This window comes from Lupinus angustifolius, chromosome LG17, assembly GCF_001865875.1.
Source record: "Lupinus angustifolius cultivar Tanjil chromosome LG17, LupAngTanjil_v1.0, whole genome shotgun sequence".
NCBI classification, from domain to species: Eukaryota; Viridiplantae; Streptophyta; class Magnoliopsida; order Fabales; family Fabaceae; genus Lupinus; species Lupinus angustifolius.
The window spans coordinates 10,878,529-10,903,305 of NC_032025.1; the positions used below are offsets into that span (position 1 = coordinate 10,878,529).

At 35.3% G+C, this 24,777-nt stretch overlaps 3 protein-coding genes across 3 annotated transcripts; all 3 read left to right on the forward strand.

Annotated features, from left to right (window-relative positions):
- Positions 10,026-11,734, forward strand: LOC109330866. Its single transcript, XM_019565137.1, has 2 exons — positions 10,026-10,461; positions 10,581-11,734. Exons 1-2 carry the CDS (start codon positions 10,026-10,028, stop codon positions 11,732-11,734), a joined length of 1,590 nt encoding a protein of 529 aa, XP_019420682.1.
- LOC109330867 (uncharacterized mitochondrial protein AtMg00810-like) lies at positions 11,894-12,925 on the forward strand. The gene is made up of 2 exons (XM_019565138.1): positions 11,894-12,610; positions 12,713-12,925. Exons 1-2 carry the CDS (start codon positions 11,894-11,896, stop codon positions 12,923-12,925), a joined length of 930 nt encoding a protein of 309 aa, XP_019420683.1.
- LOC109331595 (ERAD-associated E3 ubiquitin-protein ligase component HRD3A-like) lies at positions 19,251-23,852 on the forward strand. Its single transcript, XM_019566189.1, has 6 exons — positions 19,251-19,886; positions 20,492-20,983; positions 21,418-21,633; positions 22,230-22,553; positions 22,654-22,896; positions 23,358-23,852. Exons 1-6 carry the CDS (start codon positions 19,329-19,331, stop codon positions 23,577-23,579), a joined length of 2,055 nt encoding a protein of 684 aa, XP_019421734.1. The 5' UTR covers positions 19,251-19,328; the 3' UTR covers positions 23,580-23,852.

Sequence of the window (24,777 nt, forward strand, 5' to 3'; positions counted from 1 at the left end):
AAAAATGTTATCCACCGCGTCTAGATAAGCTATCTTCACCACATACAGCCCCGAGATATCCAATTCCCATCTCCAATCATCATTAGTAGAAGCATAACAAGTAAATTGTCTCAGATCCACAAACAATCCTCCCGCTTGAAGCTCCTCCCTTTCAAACAGACCATTCTCCACTCAATCCTCCAATTCCAAGTGTTATTTAACCAGAACACACAATCACCTACCAAAACATTTTTATTATCAACCAACAAATACAATTTAGGGTAGTGTTGTCTTAAAGTTTGATTACCACACCAATAATCCAACCAAAATCTTGTATTTTTTTCCATCATCAATAACCTTAGACACATTATGTTCAAAGTCAGTCCCTAAGAAACCCTATTCTCTGGATAGAGAACCTAAATCCTTCCACCAAACAGAGCCTGCACTTGAATGCATAAAATCCAAACCAGACCCATACTTTGCATTCAACACTAATACCCACAAAGAATTGGGCTCCTTAAGTCTACGCCATTCCCACTTGCATAGCAAGGCTTTATTGAAAATGACCAGATTCTTAACACCAAGACCTCCATCCTTTATAGGCTTGCAACTAATTTCTCAAGAAACCCACGCAATTCCTCTACCACCATCTTTATTACCCCACAGAAATGATCTCTGAAGATTCACCAATTTTGGGATGACATTTTTTTGGAGCTTTGAATAAAGATAACATGTATATATGAATGCTATTCAAAATCAAATTTATAAGAATTAATCTTCCGCTAAAGGATAAATTCTTAATTTTCCATTTTGAAAGTCTTGTAGCCACTAATTCTAAAAATGGAATTCACATATTAAGTCTTCTCGAGTTGGCCCCAACAGGAATTCTAAGGTAATTAAAGGAAACATCATCCACCTTGCCAGAGAGAAAAGCAGCAGTCGCCTCAATGACATTGTCATGAATATTAATCCTTATTAACGAGCTCTTAAGGAAATTAACTTTAAGACCTGAGACCACTTCAAAGCATCTCAACATGCTTTTGACAGTCCAAATATAAGAAGAATCAAGTTTACAAACCAACACCGTATCATCCACAAATTGTAACACTAATATTTCAAGTTGCAATCTGCACACCTTAAAACCTTCATAAAGATCATTGGACATAACCCTTCTAACCATTCATGTGAACCCTTCTACCACCATTAAAAATAGAAACAAAGCCAAGAGATCCACTTGACGAATACCTTTGGAGACAGAGAATTGATGAGTATGAATACCATTAACGAGCACCGACATAGAAGTTGAAGAAAGACACTCCTTAACCCAACGTCTCCAAATATAAGGAAACCGAAATCTATGAAGCATATACTCAATGAAGATCCAGTTAACAGAGTCATAGGTTTTTTGGAAATCCACCTTCAGAATAAAGCACCCTTCAGAAGACTTCTTAGTTGAATGTATCACTTTGTTTAAAATAATCGAAGCATCCAAAATATTACGGCCACCTAGGAAAGTTGACTGAGAAGGAGAGATTACCGAATCCATCACCATTTTAAGTCTCTCAGCCAACACTTTAGCAATGATTTTATATAAAGAACTAACCAAAGAAATAGGCCTATAATCTTAGATTTTAGAAGGATTGCCAATCTTAGGAATAAAAGCAATAAAAGATGAATTGAGACCCTTTGGAAGTTTACTGTTTACCTAAAATTCTTTCAAGAACAAGCAAATGTCTTCCTTAATAGTATCCCAGAATTCATGGTAGAATTTGAAGTTAAAGCCATCAGGGCTATGGCTCTTATCAGTTACACAACTCCAAATTACCTTCTAGATCTCCTCTGCAGTTAATTCACCATTGATACTGGACACATACTCAGCCGAAATATTATGGAAATCCACCCCATCGAGAGTTGGAAAACAACTCTGACCACACTAAAAAATATCCCTGAAATAATTCGAGATGCCTTTAGAGATCTCAGCACTATTACCATACCAGATACCATTAATAGAAAGACTCAATATTTGATTTATCATCCTCCTTGCATTAACACAAGCATGAAAATAACTAGAATTCACATCTCCATCCTTAAGCCATTTGCACTTTGCCTTATGGGATAAAAGACCATCTTTAACCAACGCAACCTTCCACCAATCCACCTACAACGTTTTCTTTAATAAGACATCATCAAGACTCAGATGCTCTTGGTCACCCAAAATATCTAGCTTCTGAATTGCATTGGAAATGTCATCAAGTTTCTTATCCATACACTCAAACATATCCTTACTCCAATTCTTAAGAGTAGTTTTCGACCTTGTATGTTTTTCTTTCACAATAAAGGTATGCCATCTCCCATCAATTGGTTCGGACCAAGCAGTACTAATCACTTCAACTAAGCCATCCTAAGAAACCCAAACATTAATGAATTTGAAAGGAGAAGGACCTTTCTGAATGGTATGCTTTTTAAGCATGATGGGGAAATGGTCAGAAAAGTCCCTATTGAGAGTCGACTTAGATAACTCAGGCCCATACACAATCCAATCTTCAAAAAGAAGGAACCGGTCCAAACGGCTCATGCAACCTCCTCCAGGTTGAAACCAAGAAAACTTCCTATCAATAAGCGGAAGGTCAAAAAGCTTCATATCATGAATCCATTTATGAAGTTCCTGTATTTCCTTGAGACTGTTAAATCTCAAGCCACCCTTTCTTTCAGAACTATCTCTAATAGCATTAAAATCACCAAAACAACACCATTTGTTAACCCCCTAAGCTGTTTTTAAGAGCAAGGAGACCCTCCCAAAGCTGTCTTTTGCCTCTCAATTGACACGGAGAGTAGACATTCACCAAGCAACACTCCACTTGACCCGACACCCAAATTCTATGAATAGCTAAAAAACCAGCACCTCTAACACAATTTAATTTCAAAAATGTACTAGAATCTCAAATACAAATGATAGCACCAGACCTCCCTACAGAGTTGGTACACTCCCAATCAAACTGAGAATTGCCCCAAATGCCCTAACACAGAAAAGTATCATAAGCCTCCAATTTTGTCTCTTGTAATCCAAGAAAATCCACTTTATTATATAAAATCATTTTTCTCAATTCTCTTCTCTTGACACTACTCCAAAACACCCTTAACATTCAGAAAGAGACAATTCATTGGATAACCTCCCATTGATTGGATTTTGAGCAACCAACCCTGTCGCAAGCTTCCAACTCCATAATCTTCTCCACCATCACCGAATCTTTCCTTTTGAATGTGACACAAATTTTCTTCCCTATTTGCCATAACTTCGTAGCAGATTGAGTATCATCCTTGAAATGGAGTGAATTTGCACATCTCACATTAGAATCCGAGATGGAGTTGCTGATTGAGGAATCCACCTCCCTACTTCCTTCTTGTTGTTCATCACCAATCCATGTTCCACCTTTGCTATAAATATCCTATATCATCCCTTGAATTGGAACTTTCCTCCCTTATTGGGAGGCATCACCTCACCCATTTTATCGCCCACAACCTTCGGATGAATTTTCTTCTCCTTCACTACTTTCTTTTTGTCTCTATTTTTGTTCAAACTAATACCCCTAAGAGGGCCTGAGATTTCCATAATAAGGCCTAGCATTTTTCCACCCCTTTTCACTCGTTTTTCCATCACCTTATTCTCAGCCTGCTTAAGAGACTTACTTGGTTGGGTTAGATTACTTGACGACCTACTATTTAACTCATATCTTTTGTTGACCTTTTTGAAGCTTTTTTAACTTTCTTATCCCCATTTTTATCCTCATTCTCCACACTCTTCTGACCAAGAAAAGAATTCAACACTTCTCTGTCCCCTGAAACTCTAAATGGGGAGGGTGCCAAAATACTTTCAGGAACTGCAAAAATTGAGTCTACCCTTTTCAGCTCACCTTCTTCCATCTCGTCTAATTGATAGTGACCCCCGGCCACCACTGCAGATAGGGAGTCAACATCTACCTTATCCTTTGGGGCACTTTCGTTACTCCCAATGAGTTTTGACCTTTTCCTCGTCAACGGAACAATGTGATTGTCCACGTCATCATCTTCCTGAAAGGAAAGATCTGCTTCCGCCCAATTCTAATTATGGTGTTGCCATTCCTCTTCAGCTTCTGTTTCTCCCTCATCTAAGTCCTCTTCCACCATTGATTTCAAAGTCACAATAGGTAAAGGTGAGGCTTCCTCTACCAATCTGATATCATACAACAAATTTCCTAACTGCACTATTACCAAAACATCAATCCCTTCTATTTTTTGGGTAAGTAGCAGAAACCTACCAAATTCCATATTATCCAAATTGATATTTGGTTCTTCCAATTTAATGAAATGACCCAACTTTTGTGAAACTAGGCGGAAAAAATCCTCCGACCAGGCTTGAATAGGTGCACCATAACACCTAACTCACGTAAATCTATCAATAAGCCTTTCCTCTTGAGACCACGGCCTTATGTCCACAAATAGAGATGAACACCAAGCTTTTTTTTTCTTTTAGTTTGTCATAGTCCTCCTCTGTCTAACCTCTTAGAAACACCCTTCTTCCACCCAACAGATTTTCCTTCATAGAGAATATGTCCTCCATGAATAAAAGTTTTTGTATTTTCTGACTATCTTCCCACAAAAAACTTCCTGAATTTATTAATTGAATCCACCGGCACTTCATAAACTAGTCCTTTCCATCAAGTCTCCTTACCCTCTCTATTATCAACTTTGCCTTTTATCAGTGCCTCTTTCCAAGATGCATGAACCAACTTCTTCTGGCCTTTCAACGACAAAGATTATGAGATGACCAAGTTTTTTCCTGATAGGTAGGTTATCTCCAATGATATCACCTTTACGATCTTTTTGTCAACCATATCTTAGTTTGTTTATCCTTACTTTAAAGTTACCAATCCATAGATTGGGGTATATTAAATTTCCATACGAATACCTTGATGGATATCTTTCCAGACGGAGCATATTCGACTGCATCGGTAAGAATATTAATTTTTCTATTTGTAATTTATATTAAATTTTACATTGATATTAATTATTCTAATTTTTTCCAACATTTTTTCAGTACAATTTTATTATAACAATTCGGGATCTGTGTGCTCCTATAAACGTTTTTCTAAATCTCATGCATACACTAAATGACATCTACCTCAACTTCAATGAGATGATGAAAGTGTTTGCTAAACTACTTCCAACTGCCTTCTCTGCCACTACTTATCAAGTTCTTCCTACACAATAGTTTTAAATGCATGTTGCACCTGAGTTCCCGCAACATTATGAGAGTCAAACTCAAGCGGATACTTATCTGCAGACATACACTCAAACTCCTGCTCCTCAACAACAACAACAACCCTTCGAGTTTGATGGTTTTGGAGCAATGGGTGACTACTCCTTCTCCCACTTCGCATCTTCTTCACAATTTCAAGAAATATCATCAATATTTGGCACAACTTCAAATACTCCATTGTCGGCATTCAACTCTCAACAATATTATCAACCGACATTGCCTTCACAAGCTGAAGATGATGATGAAGATGAGGAGGTGCCAAAACTGGTTAGAGGTGGAAGTGGACAAGCAAGACAACATCAACCACAACAACAACTAAGACTTCAACCACTCAAAGGAGGGAGGCACCTGAATGTGGAATATCATCTCATAGACGTCATTAGGAATTTGCATTCTTGTTTTGTTATTTTTATAATGTAATCATTTTTCAATTGGTACTAAAATTATCAATTTCAATTCTATAATTTTGTCTTATTATTTTAATATATGCATTTTATTTTTAAACAACTAAAATAAAAAAAAATCTTAAGTAAAATAAAAAACCCTAACTAAATTCCCTAAAACTAACACTTCAGTAAAATCATCAAATTCATTTTAATCTTATTATTTTAATTTAAACCTATTATTTTCATATATCAAAAATCTTAAATCTTAACTAATTTAAAAAATCTAAACTAAGCTCACTAAAACTAACCCTTAAAACAAATAATTAACCCCGAAATTACCCGTGTAAAAGAAATTTTTGAAATTCACCATGTCTCATTCAAACTCGTGTTTCTGGTACACGAGTATGGAAGTCGTGCATACCATACACGAGTTCCATGGGGAGAGAGAACGTGTAAGACTCTTATGCCTCAGATGCACGAGATCACAAGAAGGTCACATTGTTGGTCCACGGCTTCCCCAAACTCGTGAATGACATTCACGAGTTCTTTAAAAATTACATTATTTCGGTAAGTATTTCGAAATATATACTAGACGTGTAATAGTATAGTCAAATTGCACTATCCGCATAATTTTTCCTTGATAAAATGGCTTTTGAATCCTCTTTATATTGAAAAATTGAAAAAATGTGTATTTAACTCCCTTTTATAAAGAGCATGAATTCATGGTGTGTTGTATAAATTAATATCAAAGTAACGCTCATTGAATCTACACACACCAAATGCCTTATTCATTCTCTTTGGTTGCTTATTTAATAAATATGTGGTACTTACAAAATAAGAATGTATTAGTTCTAAGCTCTCAATTATTTTGTCACTCAAACTCAATTAATATAAATATTTTATGATGAATGTTGAGGAATCAAACGTGTTTTCAGACAGTTAAACTTGATATTTGTTTTCTGCCATTTAGGATAAGTTGCATATTGCAACACTTTGTTGGAAAGCCGCCCCAAAAATATGGAACCTGAATCCTCCACAGTATTGGTCTAGTAGTGAAGAAGATAGCGATATTGAAATTGATGTGTTTACATTTTGAGATGTCAACTTTGGATCAAATTAAAGTTAGGACCAAATTTAACAAAAACTGAAAATGTGGGAATGTAAATATGTTTTTGCATCAACATGTTGGTCTAAACATATAATGTCATATTGGATCTCTAGATAGATCATAAAATAAATAATTCAATTCTTGGTATCGATATTTATTAAAAGTAATAATCACACACCTCATAATAAATTAATTTATTATCCATAGGAACAACCACACACCCCATAATAAATTAATTCATTATCCATTGAGTCAAAGGAAACTATAGCTTATAACCAAAAATATATATTGATGGTTTTCAGCTCCGTTAGATGTTGTGAATAACCTAGATGGTCATATGTGTACATTAGATGAATATATAAATACATACATAATTATCATTAAATAATGTATGGCACATCTCTTCAATAGTCCCATAGAATTTATAACAATCACGAAAATCTTGCAGCCTAGCAAATTCATGTACTGAGGACTTGAACCTCCCTTCGATATAATTTAGAAAAAAACTCGTGTGAAGACGTATCTATGTAGAGACAATCAATAAATGATTGACAATATATTAAAAATTTATTTCTAATTAAAATTTATTGTTAAATGATAGCACTAACAAACATAAATATATGTGTCTCCAAATATGATATGTTGGTTCCGTCTCTATACAAGTTTTTTTCTTCTGCCTACAAGAGTTTTGAACTCAATATGAGATCATTTTATATTTTTCTGATTAATCATAAGTAGTAGTACATTATTTTGGGACAACAAATTTCTATCTATGTTCTTGTAGGACCTAGCAAGTATACTAGAACATTAGCGTCCACCATGGTGAATGGAAAAATACCAACCCCACAATCCACCATAACAATCAACGAACCAAATCATGATGAGACACGACAGAACCAGGAGATTTAGAGAGAAGGGGTGGAGGTCTCTATTAGAGACATTCCTTCTATATTGGCTTATTTGCTAGACTTCATTAAATACAATAGAGTTATTAATTGATCTCTAAATTGTTGATCATTACTTTACCTCTTTGAAACAACCAATATTAGATTTAATTTGCACGTTTCTTGTTATAGAATACATTTCTCATTTTGGATATTGTTTAGCAATCCAAGGGAGTAAAACAGTTTGGATAGAATAACCGGATAATACGACTACTTTTGAAACTTTGAACTTCTCGTCACTCTTAATATGTTTGTGGAGAGATATTATAGTATAACAACTTGAAAGGACAACACATAAACATATTTGTTGTCTCTATATATCTTTATATGAGTGGATGATTTGAAGTTTGCACTACATGCGCATGACAATCATCAGACGACTTCTATAGACATGTTAAGTTATTTTGAGGCATAACTCTCTAACTTTATATTTGCTCAATCTTTGGAAAGCTAAAGAGCTCTTGACTAATACATTAGTGATCCTTAATGATAAGACAAGGATGAAATTTGTTTTTATAAAATTTATTTTGCATACTAATTAGGCAGCCAACAACCAACATAAGGCTAATTAAATCTTTCTTATGTAATTTTCATTGGGAACTAGGCTTGTTGATGAACATGATACAAAAGTATTAGGGATTAGTAATTTTGCTATCCATTGCTTATGTATCTCAACCTTTTCCTTTAGTTTTCCCTAATATAAATATCCCTCTATTATGTTGTTGTAACTAATTTTTTCAATCAAAAAAATTTACAATTCTCTTTCTTCTTTCTCTCTAAACTCTGGAACTTTCTCTTCTCTCTGTTTTGGTTGTAACTGCTTCTCCTCTCTGTTTTGGTTATTACGGTTTTCTCATATGGTATCATTCGCGCCAATGGATTCTTCCGCCGTTCCTGGTTCAACATCGCCGATTTCTCCACCACCGTCGTCTTCTCTGCTGCAATCGTTCTCTACTTCTCTGGTTCTTCCTTCTCCCTCGATGAAACTCACTTAACAGAATTTCTTGGTATGGCGTCACTTCATGGTAGCAATTCTCACTTCCAATCGAGCAAATCGGTATGTTGATGGAACTGATATCCCTCATCTATTTCTCTCTGATGATGATCGATTGATCAATCGCATCAATTATGCTTATCTGCGATGGGAGGAGCAAGATCAGGCAATTTTCTCCTGGATCCTCAATTCTCTATCTGAAAATCTTCAACCGCGTGTTGTCGGTTGCACTCATTCTTGGCAACTGTGGGAAGAGCTCCACAATTTCTGTAGTTCCCAAATGAAAGCAAGAAGTCGCCAACTCCGATTTCAACTTCGTTCCATAACACAAGGTTCGTCTTCTATTGCCGATTACTTTTTCAAAATCAAAAACCTAGTGGATGCTCTTGTTTTCATTGGTGCTCCTATTTCAACATCTGAACATATTGACTATATTCTTGATGGTCTTAATGAGGAATTTCAACCGGTTATTACTTCCATTGAAAGTCAAGATAATCTTCCAACACTTCACAGTCTTGAATCGTTTCTATTAACATTTGAATCACATCTTGAGAAAAATAAATCGAAAGTTCTCTCTGATGTGTTATTTGCTAATGTTGTTGTTGTTCCATCTCCATCACCCTCACCTGGTCATGCTTCGTCAAAACATTACTCTAATTTCTCTCCGTCACCGGTGAATTTTCCAGCAAAACAAGATTTCAGTTATAACTTGCCTTCTAGTGGTTTTGGTAGTTTTGGTGGACGTCGGGGAGGTCGTAATTACCGCCATGGCAGTCGTCTAAGAGGTGGTAGAAGCTTTCAGCGCTCACCTCCACCGTATTGTGAGTTTTGTAACCGTCTTGGTCATGATATCACTACTTGCTACTATGCTCTGTATGGATATGGTGGTAATTCATTGTATACACCAAGATCATTTCCTCATAATTTTGCTTCTGGTGGACCTTCCTACTCTGGGCCAAATCATCAAAGATCTGACTTTCCTCATGGACCTCACAAGTCCCAAGCCCACTACTATGCCGAACCTCACTATACTCCACGTGAGAATTTTTACACTGCACATGACTTCCCCCCAGCACCTCAATCTCGGTTTGGTCCTTCACTTCTTGGACCTGGCCCAAATTCTCATCTCTCAACTCCTGCATCTGGTCGAAATCATTCTTCTCATCCTTATGGTACTTTTGCCATGACTGCTGCTATGGGACAGAATGACAATAAACATGCCATCTGGTATCCTGATTCCGAAGCAACAAATCACCTCACTGCTGATGCGGGTCTCATTCATGAACCAACTGAATAATTTGGCCCTAAACACATCTTTATGCGTAATGGTCAAGGGATTTCAATTCAAGCTACTGGAAATTCGGTTTTCTCTTCCTCTTCTAATACTAATCTTTCTTTTGCTCTTAACAATCTTCTTCATGTTCCCCGCATTACTAAAATTCTCATTAGTGTATCTCAATTTACTCGAGATAACAAATGCTACTTTGAATTTCATCCTAACGAGTGTTTTGTTAAATCTCAGGATACTAACAAAACTCTCTTACAGGGAACACTCACGAAGGAAGGGCTTTATGCTTTTCACTCTCTTATACCAAGTTATTTTCCTTATTGTTCATTACTTTCACATAACGATTTCACTGATTTAGGGTCTACTGTTCTCAATAAATCTGTTCCTGCTACTAGTTCTACTTTACTTGATAATCTAGTTGAGTCAAGACATAATGTTTCTAATGCTAGCACTGCTTTACCAACTGGCATTGTCGTCTTGGTCATCCTCATGAGGACACAGTCCATAATATCCTCAAACAATGTAAAATTCCCCATACAAATAAAACTACTTTAGATTTCTGCTCATCTTGTTGTTTGGGTAAAGCTCATAGACTACATGCACCTAGTTCTACCACTGTTTACTCGTCTACATTTGATCTTGTTTTTGTTGATCTTTGGGGACCTTCTCCATATTATTCCCAGTCTGGTTTCCGCTATTATTTGTCGATTGTGGATGCTTGCTCTAAACATACATGGATTTTCTTGTGGAAACAGAAGTCTAATACATTGTCTATGTTTCAGTACTTTATTAAGTATGCTCATACTCAATTTCATAAGACCATTAAAGCTGTTCAGAGTGACTTTGGAGGAGAATTCAGACCTTTTACCTCCCTACTAAACAGTCTAGGCATTGCTCATAGACTTTCCTACCCTCATACTCATCATCAACAAGGGACAGTTGAGCAAAAACATAGACATATAGTTAAGACAGGGCTTACTCTCCTTGTCCATGCTCACTTACCCCTAACTCATTGGGAATATGCTTTCACAGCTTCTGTTTACCTCATAAACAGAATGCCCACTCCTACCTTAAACAATATCTCACCCTATCAGATATTGTATGGTACCCTGCCGGTTTACAGCTTCCTTAAGGTCTTTGGTTGTTCATGTTTTCCGCTTCTTAGACCTTATAATAGTCACAAACTCAATTTTAGGAGTCTTGAGTGTGTTTTTATTGGGTACTCTACACAAAACAAAGGTTATAAATGCTTATCTCCTGATGGGAGAATTTACATCTCTAAGGATGTCACCTTCAATGAACACTCCTTTCCTTTTCTCAATAAATCTACACTTTCTCCTGAACATTCCAAGTCTTTTCCAATGTCCTCTTCAACTACTGGCCATTATTTTCCTACCCCATATATTTCACCATTAATCAATTCTCCCCTTAATCTTTCTAATCATTCCCCTATTGTGTCTTCACATTCTCCTTCAAATTCTTCACCTCACGTTACTTTTCTTCCTCCCTCACCATATATTTCTTCACCCAATGCCTATGTTCATATACACTTATCTCCCACCCATGTTACATCTTCCTCATCACCTTCTTCTCCTTTGCTCCCTATGTCAGCTCATCCTATGCAAACCAGGTCTAAGTCAGGAATTTTCAAACCAAAAGTTCTCCTTATTCATTCAGCACCTTCCACTGCCAAAGCTGCTTTAGCTGATCCCACCTGGAAACAAGCTATGCAGGCTTAATATGATTCTTTACTTGCTTTAGGAACTTGGACTCTTATTCCCCTTCCCCCTCATAAACAACATATAGGGTGCAAATAGGTGTTTAGGGTGAAAGAAAATCTTGATGGCTCTATTCTTAAACACAAAACTAGACTTGTTGCCAAGGGATTTCATCAGAAGATGGGGGTTGATTACACAGAGAATTTTTCTCCAGTTGTCAAACCCATTACCATTCGGGTTCTTCTCACCTTAGCCATAACCCATGAGTGGCCTCTTGAACAACTTGATATAAACAATGTTTTTCTCAATGGAATTCTGAATGAAGAAGTGTATATGCAACAACCCACTGGATTTCAACATCATGATAAAACTCTAGTTTGCAAGCTCAACAAAGCTATCTATGGTCTCAAACAAGCGCCCAGACAGTGGTTTGAAAAATTAAAATCTACTCTTATCACTCTCGGCTTCATGGTTTGTAGATGTGACAATTCTCTCTTCATTCACACCTCTACTACCTACAAACTATTTGTTCTTGTCTATGTGGACGATATTATTGTCACTGGTTCATCCCCCAGTCATGTTCACAAGATCATTGATGCTCTCAGCTCAGCCTTTGCTTTAAAGAAGTTGGGCAAACTTGACTATTTTCTTGGTATTGAAGTCAAGCATCTCAGAAATGGCTCAATTGTTATGTCTCAATCTAAATATATCACAGATCTGTTAGACAGAGCTCATATGGGTTCAGCTAGACCTGTGAATGCTCCTATGACCAGCAACTATAAACTATCCAAAGTTGGTGATGAACCTGTTAGTGACCCTACGTTCTATAGGTCTATCGTGGGTGCCTTGCAATATGCAACAGTTACTAGGCCAAACATTGCATACAATGTCAACAAAGTGTGCCAATTTCTCAGCAATCCTCTTACCTCACATTGGATTGCAGTCAAGAGAATTCCCAGGTATCTCCAAGGCACTGCTTCTTATGGCTTGCATCTTTAGAAGACAGCCATATCAAAGCCTCTTGCTATTACAGCTTTCTGCAATGCTGATTGGGCCTCATATGTTGATGACAAAAAGTCCATCTCTGGAGCTTGTGTGTTTCTTGGTCCCAACCTTATTACTTGGTGGTCTAAAAAGCAAACCACCATCTCCAGATCTAGCACTGAGGCTGAATATAGAAGCTTAGCCCTAGCAGCTCAAGAACTTATATAGGTGGAATCTCTTCTTTAGGAACTAAAGTTTGCCTTTTACACTCCCACTATTTACTGTGACAATCTTAGCACAGTGTCCATGTCTCATAATCCTGTTCTTCATAGCAAAACTAAGCACATTGAGCTAGATCTTTAATTTGTTCGTGACAAAATTCAGAATCAAACATTATTTGTAAAGCACATTCCTTCAGTTCTTCAAACCGCTGATGTGCTCACTAAACCTCTATCCACTAACAAGTTTTTAGGATTTAGACAACAACTTCAAGTCAAAGATTTTTTTAGACTCTCTACTATAGAACAGGATTCTGCATCTTCAGGGGGGTATATTAGGGATTAGTCATTTTTCTATCCATTGCTTATGTATCTCAACCTTTTCCTTTAGTTTTCCCTAATATAAATATCCCTCTATTTTGTTGTTGTAACTAATTTTTTTAATCAATAAAATTTACAATTCTCTTTCTTCTTTCTCTTTGAACTCTGGAACTTTCTCTTCTCTCTGTTTTGGTTGTAACTGCTTCTCCTCTCTGTTTTGGTTGTTACGGTTTTCTCATAAAAATATTTGGCTCTTCAATAATTAGGTTTTCTAATTAACACGTTCCACATGTTTATACCATAGTTATGGTACTTCATGATTCATCATGTTCATATAATGGAGATACTTCATGATATGTCATATATAAAAGATTTGCATAGCTAGAGTCATTCTAGTGTGGATAATATATTATAAAATAACTCAAACAAGAGTGCTAGAAGAATGAAGGAGGCGAAATGAGAAAAAATGTGAGAAAATAGAAGGCAAAAATTGAATTCCACTTCTTGGTGTAAAGTTTGCAATGTCATATATGTCTTCTTTATAGAAAAAAATAAAATTCTAATTCTGAAGTAGCATCCATCTAACCATCTTGCACTAAAATTAGGATAAACATAAAATAAGAGAAGGCCAACAATTCCCACTACCTAATCGGATTCGGGACATGTATCTTTAACTAGTTTGAACAGTTACCTCCCATGGGTTTGTTGGCCCAAAGGTCGATGGTTATAGTACTAATTGATCAGGTCATATTGGCTTAAGTTCTGAGCTGGCATATTTATCAAATGAGCTCATACCAACCTGATTGGGCTAACCCATTTTGTGAGCTCTTTCGTCAATCCATTTTATTTAAAACAAAAGAGTTAAATTTATTCATTAAGAGGTTATTCAACAATCATATGGCACTTAACTCACTTTTCACTTTGCTCTTTCACATATCATCCTCACATCACCAACAAGCTATTAATCTAGTGATATAAAGTTCTGTTAGATTCTCATGATAACCTAAAGGTTAAAAGTTCGATTCATGGGAGAGACACTTGTTGGGAGTAACAATCGTGCACTTCGAATAAAATTAAATAATTCCTTACCCAGAAGGATGAGGGGATACCCTATGAAAAAATATATTATCTTGGCACCTACAATTGATATTTCATAATCATGTTCAAACCGCAATTTTGAAATAATTATTGGGTGATCTAAAATCAATAGTTTTAAATGTATTATTATCATCCTTTACTATTGATTTCATTACCATGAAATATGTAACAGATAATTATATTACTTCTGAGACAAGACCGTCAATAATTTCTCATATTTATTTGATGATCGGTTAATGTTATGGTGACTCTACAACGCTCACCACTTTTCCTACTTCTTTTCTTATCCCAATTGAGAAACTACCCACTCTAGCCACAAAACCTTCTATTTAATATCCAATTGGGTTCCTCGGATATTTTTGTACTATCAAATGTATATTCTTACTATTTTTGGTAAGGAATTAGTCTCGTTTGGGGTGTATGGTTGTCCCTCTGAATAAGTGTCACTCATAGAAATCAAACTCTTGACCTTTTGGTCATCCTAAAAATTTAATAAGATCACTATACCAATATCTTTTTAGTTCTCATCTTTAGATTTGAACCCGTCTATTCTTGTTACTTATTTAAAGTCTTATTTTTTAACCAAAGATATTTTTTATCTACTGAGTAAGGAACTATTTTTTTCAACTATAAATGGTTGTTCCTCTCAATAAGTATCACTCAAAAATATTAAATCATAATGATTATCTTTAACATTATATAATACTTCAGGATCCAACAAAGGTCTTACACTAATATAATAATAAAAACTCTTACATTACCAACTAATATCATGATATCCAAAGTCTTACTAACTATTGGTGAATGTCCTTAAAAATAAAAAATTAAACAAAATAAGAGTTAACTAAGTTATTAATAAGACATGTGATTACGATTAAGAAAAAGTATAACTTATTATTTAACTATTATTAGTAATTATGACTGTTCTACTCGCCCAACTCATGTCGACACAACATGGCAGCTTGTAAACCGTCCTAAATAAAATTAATATATATATATATAAATTTGTGTACAAATATACAAATGTATTTATCATAATAAATTTTATACAAATGAAACAATAGATACAAATATAAATACATAATTTACATACAAAATACAAAAGGGATAATACATATGCATACATATAATATACAAAATAAAAATACATATACATAATAAGAAAATGATTGTATTTTCTTATATTTGATATACAAATGAATATATAACAAATGTAACACACTTTCTCATATTTGATAAAATACATACACATTTGCATATTTGATGTTCATACTTTATCTAATAATAATGCATGTAGGCTGCCCGTTTTGCCTGCTTGAAATATCTGCAGGAATTAGAGCATGTTGAATGGACATTTCAGAACGAATGAACACATTTTTGCATATCATGCTTGGTCAATAAGTGCGGGAAGGAAGACTCAAATGACCAATGATAAGTGTAACAGTCCTCCAAACCTAGGAAATTACTCAATAATTAAGAATACAAGTTTCTTGGAAAAACAATTATATCTATAAATTTTCAGTGTAAATATTTATACACAATGTAAAAATTTATATTATGAGAAAAATATGTATACACTATACTGAAAGTGTAAGAGACTTTTACATTATTACTAAATCATTCATCATTCATTTTGATCATCACTGACTTTAAAATAAAAATAATACAAATGAATGATCGATGATACACTAATTGTGTATAAATCTATCTTTATATTGTTAATGCATAGATGTCACATTCAAGATTTATTATTTAAAGAGTCAATGATAAATAAAAATGAATCATAAACTCACAGTATATAAAATTCTTACACTCAATGGCAGATCTTGATTAAAAGTTTATAGGAGACAATAATATTTAATTATAATTTACAATTAAAATTAATTCAATAATAATAAAATATAAAAAAAAAACATACATAATTATTTCGAAGTTTCAAAATAAGATATTAATTATCAATAACATTAATTAACAACTAAAATTGTTAAAGAAAAATGTACATTCATTTAAAGTGTCGTTCTTCGTTCTTTTAAAGACTTAAACTCATCAACGATTAAATCAGAGGTAAATGTTTTAGCTGTTTCTTTTTCAAAAATCATCATGTTATCTGCAAGAAATTCATCTTCAATCTTACTACATAATCTTGTTTTGATTATCTTCATTGTTGAAAATGATCTTTCTGTAGTAGCTATAGAAACCGGAAAAGTTAAGATAAGATGGATAACTCGATCAAATAAGTAATATGCATTCACCTTCCCCGTTTTTGTCAAATGTACACTTAATTCAGAGATGGTTGAGAGGTTCTTCAAATCTGAATGACTAACAACATCCTGAATAAAATGTTGAAGTTGATATCTCAAGTTAATCTTTTCCTGTTCATTGAAATCCATAAGATAAATTTTTTTGCACAAAAACACATATATTATCAATATTAAATATTTTATAAACATCCTTAAAATCCAAACTAGTGCTCAGAGTTAAAAGCTCAATTGTTTGCTCACTTAACCTGCAATTCAACTCTTGTAATTGTTTGTCAATTGTAGTTAGAAATATGTTCACCCTATAATGATGCTCAAATGTGATGTGATCCCTTTGATGACGAGCATGCCCTTCGCGTTAAGCGTTATTAAAATCAGGAATATAAATGTCACATTGCACACAAAATAATGTAACAGTTTTCAATAAACTTTGCCAACCACCATCTCTCAACTTCTGAATAAGTTCTTTTGTAGTATGAACTAGCTGCATAACATTAACTATATCTTAGGACTTTAGTTGCAAAGTTTGGCAAAAGCAATATGTGATCCTCATAATCTTTTTCATCATGTGTAAAATCAATATGAACTCAAATAAAGTCATAGTATTATAAGCAACATCTGCATCTACACGTTTAAGAGAACTTAATCCATTACCTATAATTTTGAGAAGGACCACACAAGTTGCATTATACATATTTATCAAGCTACAAATTGAAGAAAAATGTAAGCTCCAACGAGTACCTCTAACCCGTTTCAAAGTGTCAATCTGATTTTCTCCTTTACCAACTATAAGTTCGTCAATCTCTAGCAAATCTTCCAATTCATCTGATTTGACAACTTGTAACTTATCATGACGCTTACTAGAGGAACACATAATATTGACAATAAAAGTCAATTTTGAGAAAAACTGATGGACAACTGTAACGTCTCTTGATGCAGCAACCAAAGCAAGTTGTAATCTATGTGCAAAGCAATGCACATAATAAGCATGAGAACAATCTTTGAGAAACAACGCTTGTAATCCATTCCATTCCCCTCTCATATTACTTGCACCATCATACCCTTGACCACAAATGTTTGAAACATCAAGATTATGTTGAGAAAGAACACCACATATTGCTTTTTTAAGAGTGATAGTTGTAGTGTCCTTGACATGTACAATATCAAAAAAATCTCATTCTTGTATGCAACCATTTTTATCCTCAATCTCTTCTCTGATATATCTTCTCACCTTACTAGACATGCTATGCATGATTTCCTTTTGAATTATATGAGAGATATACTTTGAATTATATGGAGCATTTTCCTACACTACTTTTGCAAGTTCATCATTGTATGATGCTAGGAGTTTGACGAGTTCAAGAAAATTACCTCAATTTTTTTATTGTGGCGTTTCATCATGACTTCTAAAAGCACAAGCTTGAAAAGTGAGACAGCGGATTGAATTGATAGAGCTCCTAAAACGTAGTTGATTTTGTTTGATTTGATCAACACTTTTCACATTAAAGATATTGCGAATATACCCATATTGGTTCAACAAATCAAGAGAAGCTTTCATTGAATTATTGTGAGGCGAGCCACCAAGGTGAATAAGAAACGCACAATTCTTCCCAACATTGACTTTTTTCCAAGCTCTAAATCTTTTTCTAGTAAAGACATCAGATCCAGCATGTACACTTGGTTTATTACTGAACAAATATCAAGGCAAACAATAAGCATCACCATTCACTATAGAGTACTCTAACCATGAAGGAAATATTTTGAGTCATGTGGATTGAAATCGTCTAGGATTTTTATCTTTATTTAATGGATAATTTTCAATATCACATTGATATGGTCCCCAATTTAGATAAGCTATCCGAATTTTATCTCTTTGATTCACCAGATATTCCCAAATTTGAGGTCGTTTTCCAGGATCACGTTCTAAAGAATTAATATCATATTCACCTATTGATGCCTTTTGAATCTTTGAAGGTTGTTGATCTGGTTGAACTATTTGACCAAATGAAGAATTTTGTTGGAGCAAAGATATCAAAGATATATCATCTTCATTATCTTTATCAGAATGTTTCCTTTTAAAATAAGAATCAATTTTTTTATACTTAGATATTATGCGTTTTTAGGTAATTTCATTAACATGAAATTAATCATATAATAAAACATTAGAAAATCAAATTATGATAATGATAAAAGTGATAATGTGTAACTGTTGTGTGTCTCTTGTATTCTATCCAAAATTAGAAATTAGGATTTAATTTAAACATAAGTTTAGCTAAAACATATTTTAATAATATTATTATTATTTTAAAAATTTGAGGGGGCAGTTGCCCCAAGGTGTCCTAAAATCTTCTACCTTTCCTTACATTATCAATACACATTTTTCCCCAAATGTAAAATGGCTTGCCCAATCATAATGTCTAAATTCATGCAATACTTATAAGATACTCTAAAGTCTTTCATTTTTCATAACTCAACTCAGAAACAAAAAATTTTAGGGATGAATTTCACATTTTATTGCTGGCATGATGAGTTCAGCAATCTGACTTGGCCGTTTCCTATTGGTTACACGAGCCCAAAAGACGTGGCATGCCAAATATATCATAATATTCCAATAATACCCCTTGCTATCAATTTTCTAACATTCGATGATGCGATAACACAATAAACAACATAATAATCCCGTAAAAAATAGCATCACCGGTAACGTCGTCAATTTCCCCGTCCACCGTAACCACCATGCGCCGGCGAACTCCGACCACCAAGTTCATTCTCTCTCTCCTCATTTTCTCTCTCCTCCCCCTCTCTCTCCTCGCTCGCCCCTTCGTTCTCGTTCTCTCTCAAGAAGAATTCAAGGACGTCCCCTCCGACGAAGCACCCGCCGTCGATCCCGAATCCGCCGAGTGGGACGATTTCGGAGACTCCGACGCCGGGAAATCCGAGGAGGAGCTCGACCCCGGGTCATGGCGCCAAATCTTCGAACCCGATTCAACTTTCTCAACCACCACCGCTGAACCGTCAACGGAATTGGAAGCTCTGTATTACTCCGGCGTCGGAAAGATGATGTCTGCGGTAACTTCGGCGGAAGTTAGGTTGATGGAGGAGGCCGCTGGAGAGATCGAAGCGGCGGCTGAGTCGGGTTACCCAGCGGCGCAATCAGTGCTAGGGTTTCTGTGGGGAATAGGGCTTTTGAGAGAGAGGAGTAAAAGTAAGGCATTTTTGTATCATCATTTTGCTTCAGAAGGTGGAAACATGCAATCGAAGATGGCATTGGCTTATACCTACACACGCCAAGATGTAAGTTACTCTTCTGTATTTGTAATTTCTGTATATATTCAAGATTGTTGAACATTGTTCTGGTTTGCAAAAAGTTTTAGATCTTTGACTACAATATTATGGGTTTGAATTGTGGCCTCGTCTGTGTTTTTTACAATAAAACAAAAAGGGATTATCTTGAATGAAAATCATTTTTGGCAGTTGCACATTTATTTTGGGGCACATTTAAGTAAATAGCTTAATTGGGTCTTATTTAGTTTTTTCTGAAATAAGTTAAAAGAGCTTACTTTTGTAAGTTTATTATAAAATAAGCTAAAAAGTGCTTATAGGAAGGTCATAAGTTATTTTCATAAGCTGAACTGATAAGCTATTCTTATAAGCCAAAAAAAGCAGTCTATAAGCTTTTCCAAACACCCCCTTGGTTGGGCTTTTGCTAAGAAGCAGAAGCGGCGAAAGGGATGAAGATTAGCTATATTTTTCAGCTTACCAAAAAATCGATTCTGTAGAATTAATTTCTTTTTTAAGCTTAACCAAATGGATGATTGATGTTTACTTTCTTTCCAAACACCCCCTTGTTCTTTACTTTGTAATTGATGTTTAATGTATTTATTTGTTTTTTATGGCAGATGTTTGAGAAAGCGGTGAAGCTTTATGCTGAATTAGCAGAAGTAGCTGTGAATAGTTTTTTGATTTCCAAAGACTCACCTGTCATTGAACCGGTTAGACTCCACAATGGAGCTGAAGAGAATAAGGAAGCTCTGAGAAAATCTAAAGGGGAAGAGGATGAGGACTTTCAGATACTGGAATATCAGGCTCAGAAAGGGAATGCTGGCGCAATGTACAAAGTTGGCCTCTTTTACTACTTTGGGCTTCGAGGATTGAGGCGTGATCATACCAAAGCGCTCTCATGGTTCTTGAAGGCTGTAGAGAAGGGAGAGCCGCGGTCCATGGAACTTCTTGGAGAGATATATGCCAGGGGAGCAGGTGTCGAAAGAAACTACACAAAAGCACTTGAATGGCTTACACTTGCATCGAAACAGCATTTGTATTCTGCTTATAATGGAATGGGGTATTTATATGTCAAAGGTTATGGAGTCGACAAGAAAAATTACACAAAAGTAAGATCATACACACTCTTTCTCTTTCTGTTTTACTTGGACTTTAGGTTATGTTTAATCGTCATGCTGTTTTTTACATCGAAACAGCCATTATCCATTGCAATTTTTTTTAACATGGCCTGCTTAACACTTCTCCTTAGTTCCACACTTTGCACTCCCTATAAATGTTTGTCCATTTCATGAATTTTGGTTGGCTTGTTTGAATATCAGCAACCCATGAATCCAAGTTTTGCATTTAATAGAAATTTGAGTTTTATCAAAGCATGCCTTTGGTTGTTGTTAGAGTCTCAGTATTCAGGGAAGGGAATATGCTTGATAAACCTGCAACAACACATATTTTTGTATCTGCATTTAGCTTGCTTTAGCAGCTTTATCATTGGCTTCATATGCTTGTACATCTGTGGTCAATTTATGAAATTTTGTGCAAATTACAGGCAAAAGAGTATTTTGAAAAGGCTGCCGATAATGATGAGGTTGGTGGGCACTATAACTTGGGTGTCATGTATCTCAAGGGGATTGGAGTGAAAAGAGATGTGAAGTTGGCATGTAAGTTCTTTATAGTGGCTGCTAACCATGGTCAGCCAAAGGCATTCTACCAGCTGGCAAAGATTTTCCATATTGGTGTAGGGTTCAAGAAAAATATCCCATTGGTAACTTGATTCTCTATTTATCTTGTTTGTTTTATGCAACTATGCAATTTCTCTTTGGTATTCACTCGATACTTCCCTAAAACGAAATGCATCTATTAATGTATGCAAAAGCTTGATATCAGGATGTACCTCTGACATAAATTTTAGTATACTATATTTTTTTAAATGTAAGAAACTAAGAGTGATATATTAAATGGTGAATTACCTAATGCCAGTGTAGTCTTATAAATGATTTTGTAATGGCTACCTTTTGTGCTTATGATTGAACTACTATTGAGCAATATTGGAACTGGACAACCAGTGTGGTCCAATCTACCAATCTGCTCTGAGTTTAAAAAGGTTAGACTGACCTAATTATTCACCATTGTTACTGGATCTTGCTTTGATTTAATTGGCAGCTTGCAACAGAAGAATAAAATTCATCAAAAACTAGATTAAGGTAATGTTTGGTAAATGTGCTAGAACGGGGATGGAGCAGACATGTGTTTGATCTATGTTTGGTGCTTTTTGAAAATAGAACACAAGACATGCTTGTAGCTATATAAAATGTCTGTCTATAAATTTACCTTCTAACAGTTTTTATGTTGTGTTCTTAGGCTACTGCACTGTACAAACTAGTTGCAGAGCGGGGTCCATGGAGTTCTTTGTCTAGATGGGCACTAGAATCATACTTAAAAGGTGATGTTGGCAAGGCATTTATGTTGTATTCAAGAATGGCTGAGATGGGCTATGAGGTAGCACAAAGTAATGCCGCATGGATTCTTGACAAATATGGAGAACGCAGCATGTGCATGGGTGAATCTGGATTTTGTACTGATGCAGAAAGGCATCAGCATGCACATTCTCTTTGGTGGCAAGCTTCTGAGCAGGGTAATGAACATGCCGCTTTACTCATCGGAGATGCATATTACTATGGGCGGGTAATAAACATGCCACTTTGAACATTCAATTTTAAGCCATGTTGTTCTCTTTCCCTGAAAGTTCTCTTCACTCTCTTTTCTTTCTCTTTCCTTTTGTCAGGGTACTATCAGGGATTATGAGCGAGCTGCTGAGGCTTACATGCATGCCAAATCACAATCTAATGCACAAGCCATGTTCAATCTCGGGTACATGCATGAACATGGCCAAGGACTTCCTTTTGACCTTCATCTAGCCAAACGTTACTATGATGAAGCTCTACAGCATGATCCAGCAGCAAAGTTGCCAGTCACACTGGCCCTTGCAAGCTTGTGGGTTCGTAAGAACTATGATGGCAGTTTATTGGTGAGTTTCTTTGGTTAACCAGTTACTATAGAGCGGACAATGTTTTTGATCTATTGATGGTTTTCTTTTCATGCTATGCTATCTAAGCCTGTTGTAGTCTGTCTTCAATTAGGACAGATGATAAACTGTTTTCTCCGGATGTAGTTGAAAACAAAATGCATATTATGGGTAGAATTGTTTTGATATTTGTCATTGATTGAACAACAAAACAACAGAGACTACTACTATTCAGGGATAAAATCAACCACCGTATATTAAATTAGAGTCATCACTCGTAAAGAGCTATTTTCCATAACCTCTCTCCTCTTTAATGTCATTTTCAAAGCTTCCTATATATTTTCTCTATTTATTTCCTTTTCTTTTTCGATACAAATATTTTAAATTGTTATAATTTTATCAAATAATTGTCACAGTCTCTCATTGTTCATGATCCTAATTGCAGTGTTCATTGTTTGTTTTAGGTCCATGTAATTGATTCACTGCCAGAAGTCTATCCCAAATTAGAAGCATGGGTGGAGGAAGTGCTTTTGGAGGAGGGAAATGCCACAATTCTAACCCTATTTGCATGCCTCCTAACAGTTCTATATCTCCGGGAGCGGCAAAGAAGGCAAGTTGTTGCTGTACCCGGAGAGGTAGCTCAGCCTAATCACCCTAACGAGCTTGATGTGCCTGCACCCATTTAGTTTACTGCACTACAAGCCTTCCAAGGTTATAAGACTGTTTTTGAAGGTGTCAGTTGTATGTGCATTATTACAATTTACACTCAAGTTTTCCTACCTTTTAGGTGGAAATAGTTTTATTAGCTTTAGAGAAAATTGTACCATATAGGGAAACTTAACAGTTATGGAAATAATAAGTGAATTTTGTAGATATTCAGTATAACTTTTGTAAGGTAGGAACAAGCTTTTATACATTTTCATTTAACCAAGGCATGAGAGCCAAGGATTCATACTGTTGAGTGAGTATGGAAAAATATAAATGTTTCCCACACAGAAGAATTATTTGATGAACAGAGAAAATTAAAAAAAAAAACAGTAAATGATTCCCATCTTATTTCAGCTTAAAGTTGCTGCAACTTGTGAGTGTCACTTCTAATTTCAAGGTGTTCTGGTTCAAGGAACGTTCACATTCTTGAGAATCACATTTGGGAAGCTCTATGGGGAAAATGGGTATAAACTAAATTATGAAATAGATTCATTAGTTGAGGTGCAATGATCTTAATCGTTCACCATATTCAATGCTTCAAATAGGTACACTTTCATCCAAGTGCAACTACTAAAGTGCATAGAGGAGCAACACCCTTCAAGATTTAATGCATGTCACTATCTCAGTGACTATCTAGCATAGTTGTATATGAATATCTAAAGTCTTGCTAGAACACACAGGTCTCCACAATAGCAATCAGGATTATAGTGAACTTGGAAATGTACAACTTACTTTCATTCAAGATACACTTCCATGTGAGCCCAGTAAGGCAGAAAAAGTACTTTTGTACATTCTATATACATTATATCCCAGAAAAATATATTCACATCCTACAACGTCTCTTGCAAAAGGAGAAAACAAGCATTTGTAACAATACAATGTATCATGCTTCTCCCACTATTTTGGCCACAACCTTCGACATTCTACATGAGACCGGCATCATTGGGAGTGTATCAGAGATGGAGACAGTCCACACCATAGTTTCGCAAGCACTAGGAGATGCATATTGACAAAATTAATTCATTTACCAATGGGTAGAAGGTGATAGTTCTTGTCAATGCCTACATCAAAAGTTATCCTCAAGAAGTATCCAACAGTAAGCAATGTACAATGTAACTTTCTTGTCAAAGGAAATGGTCCAGGTTGTAAAGGAAGTGGAAAACTCATTTCATCTTC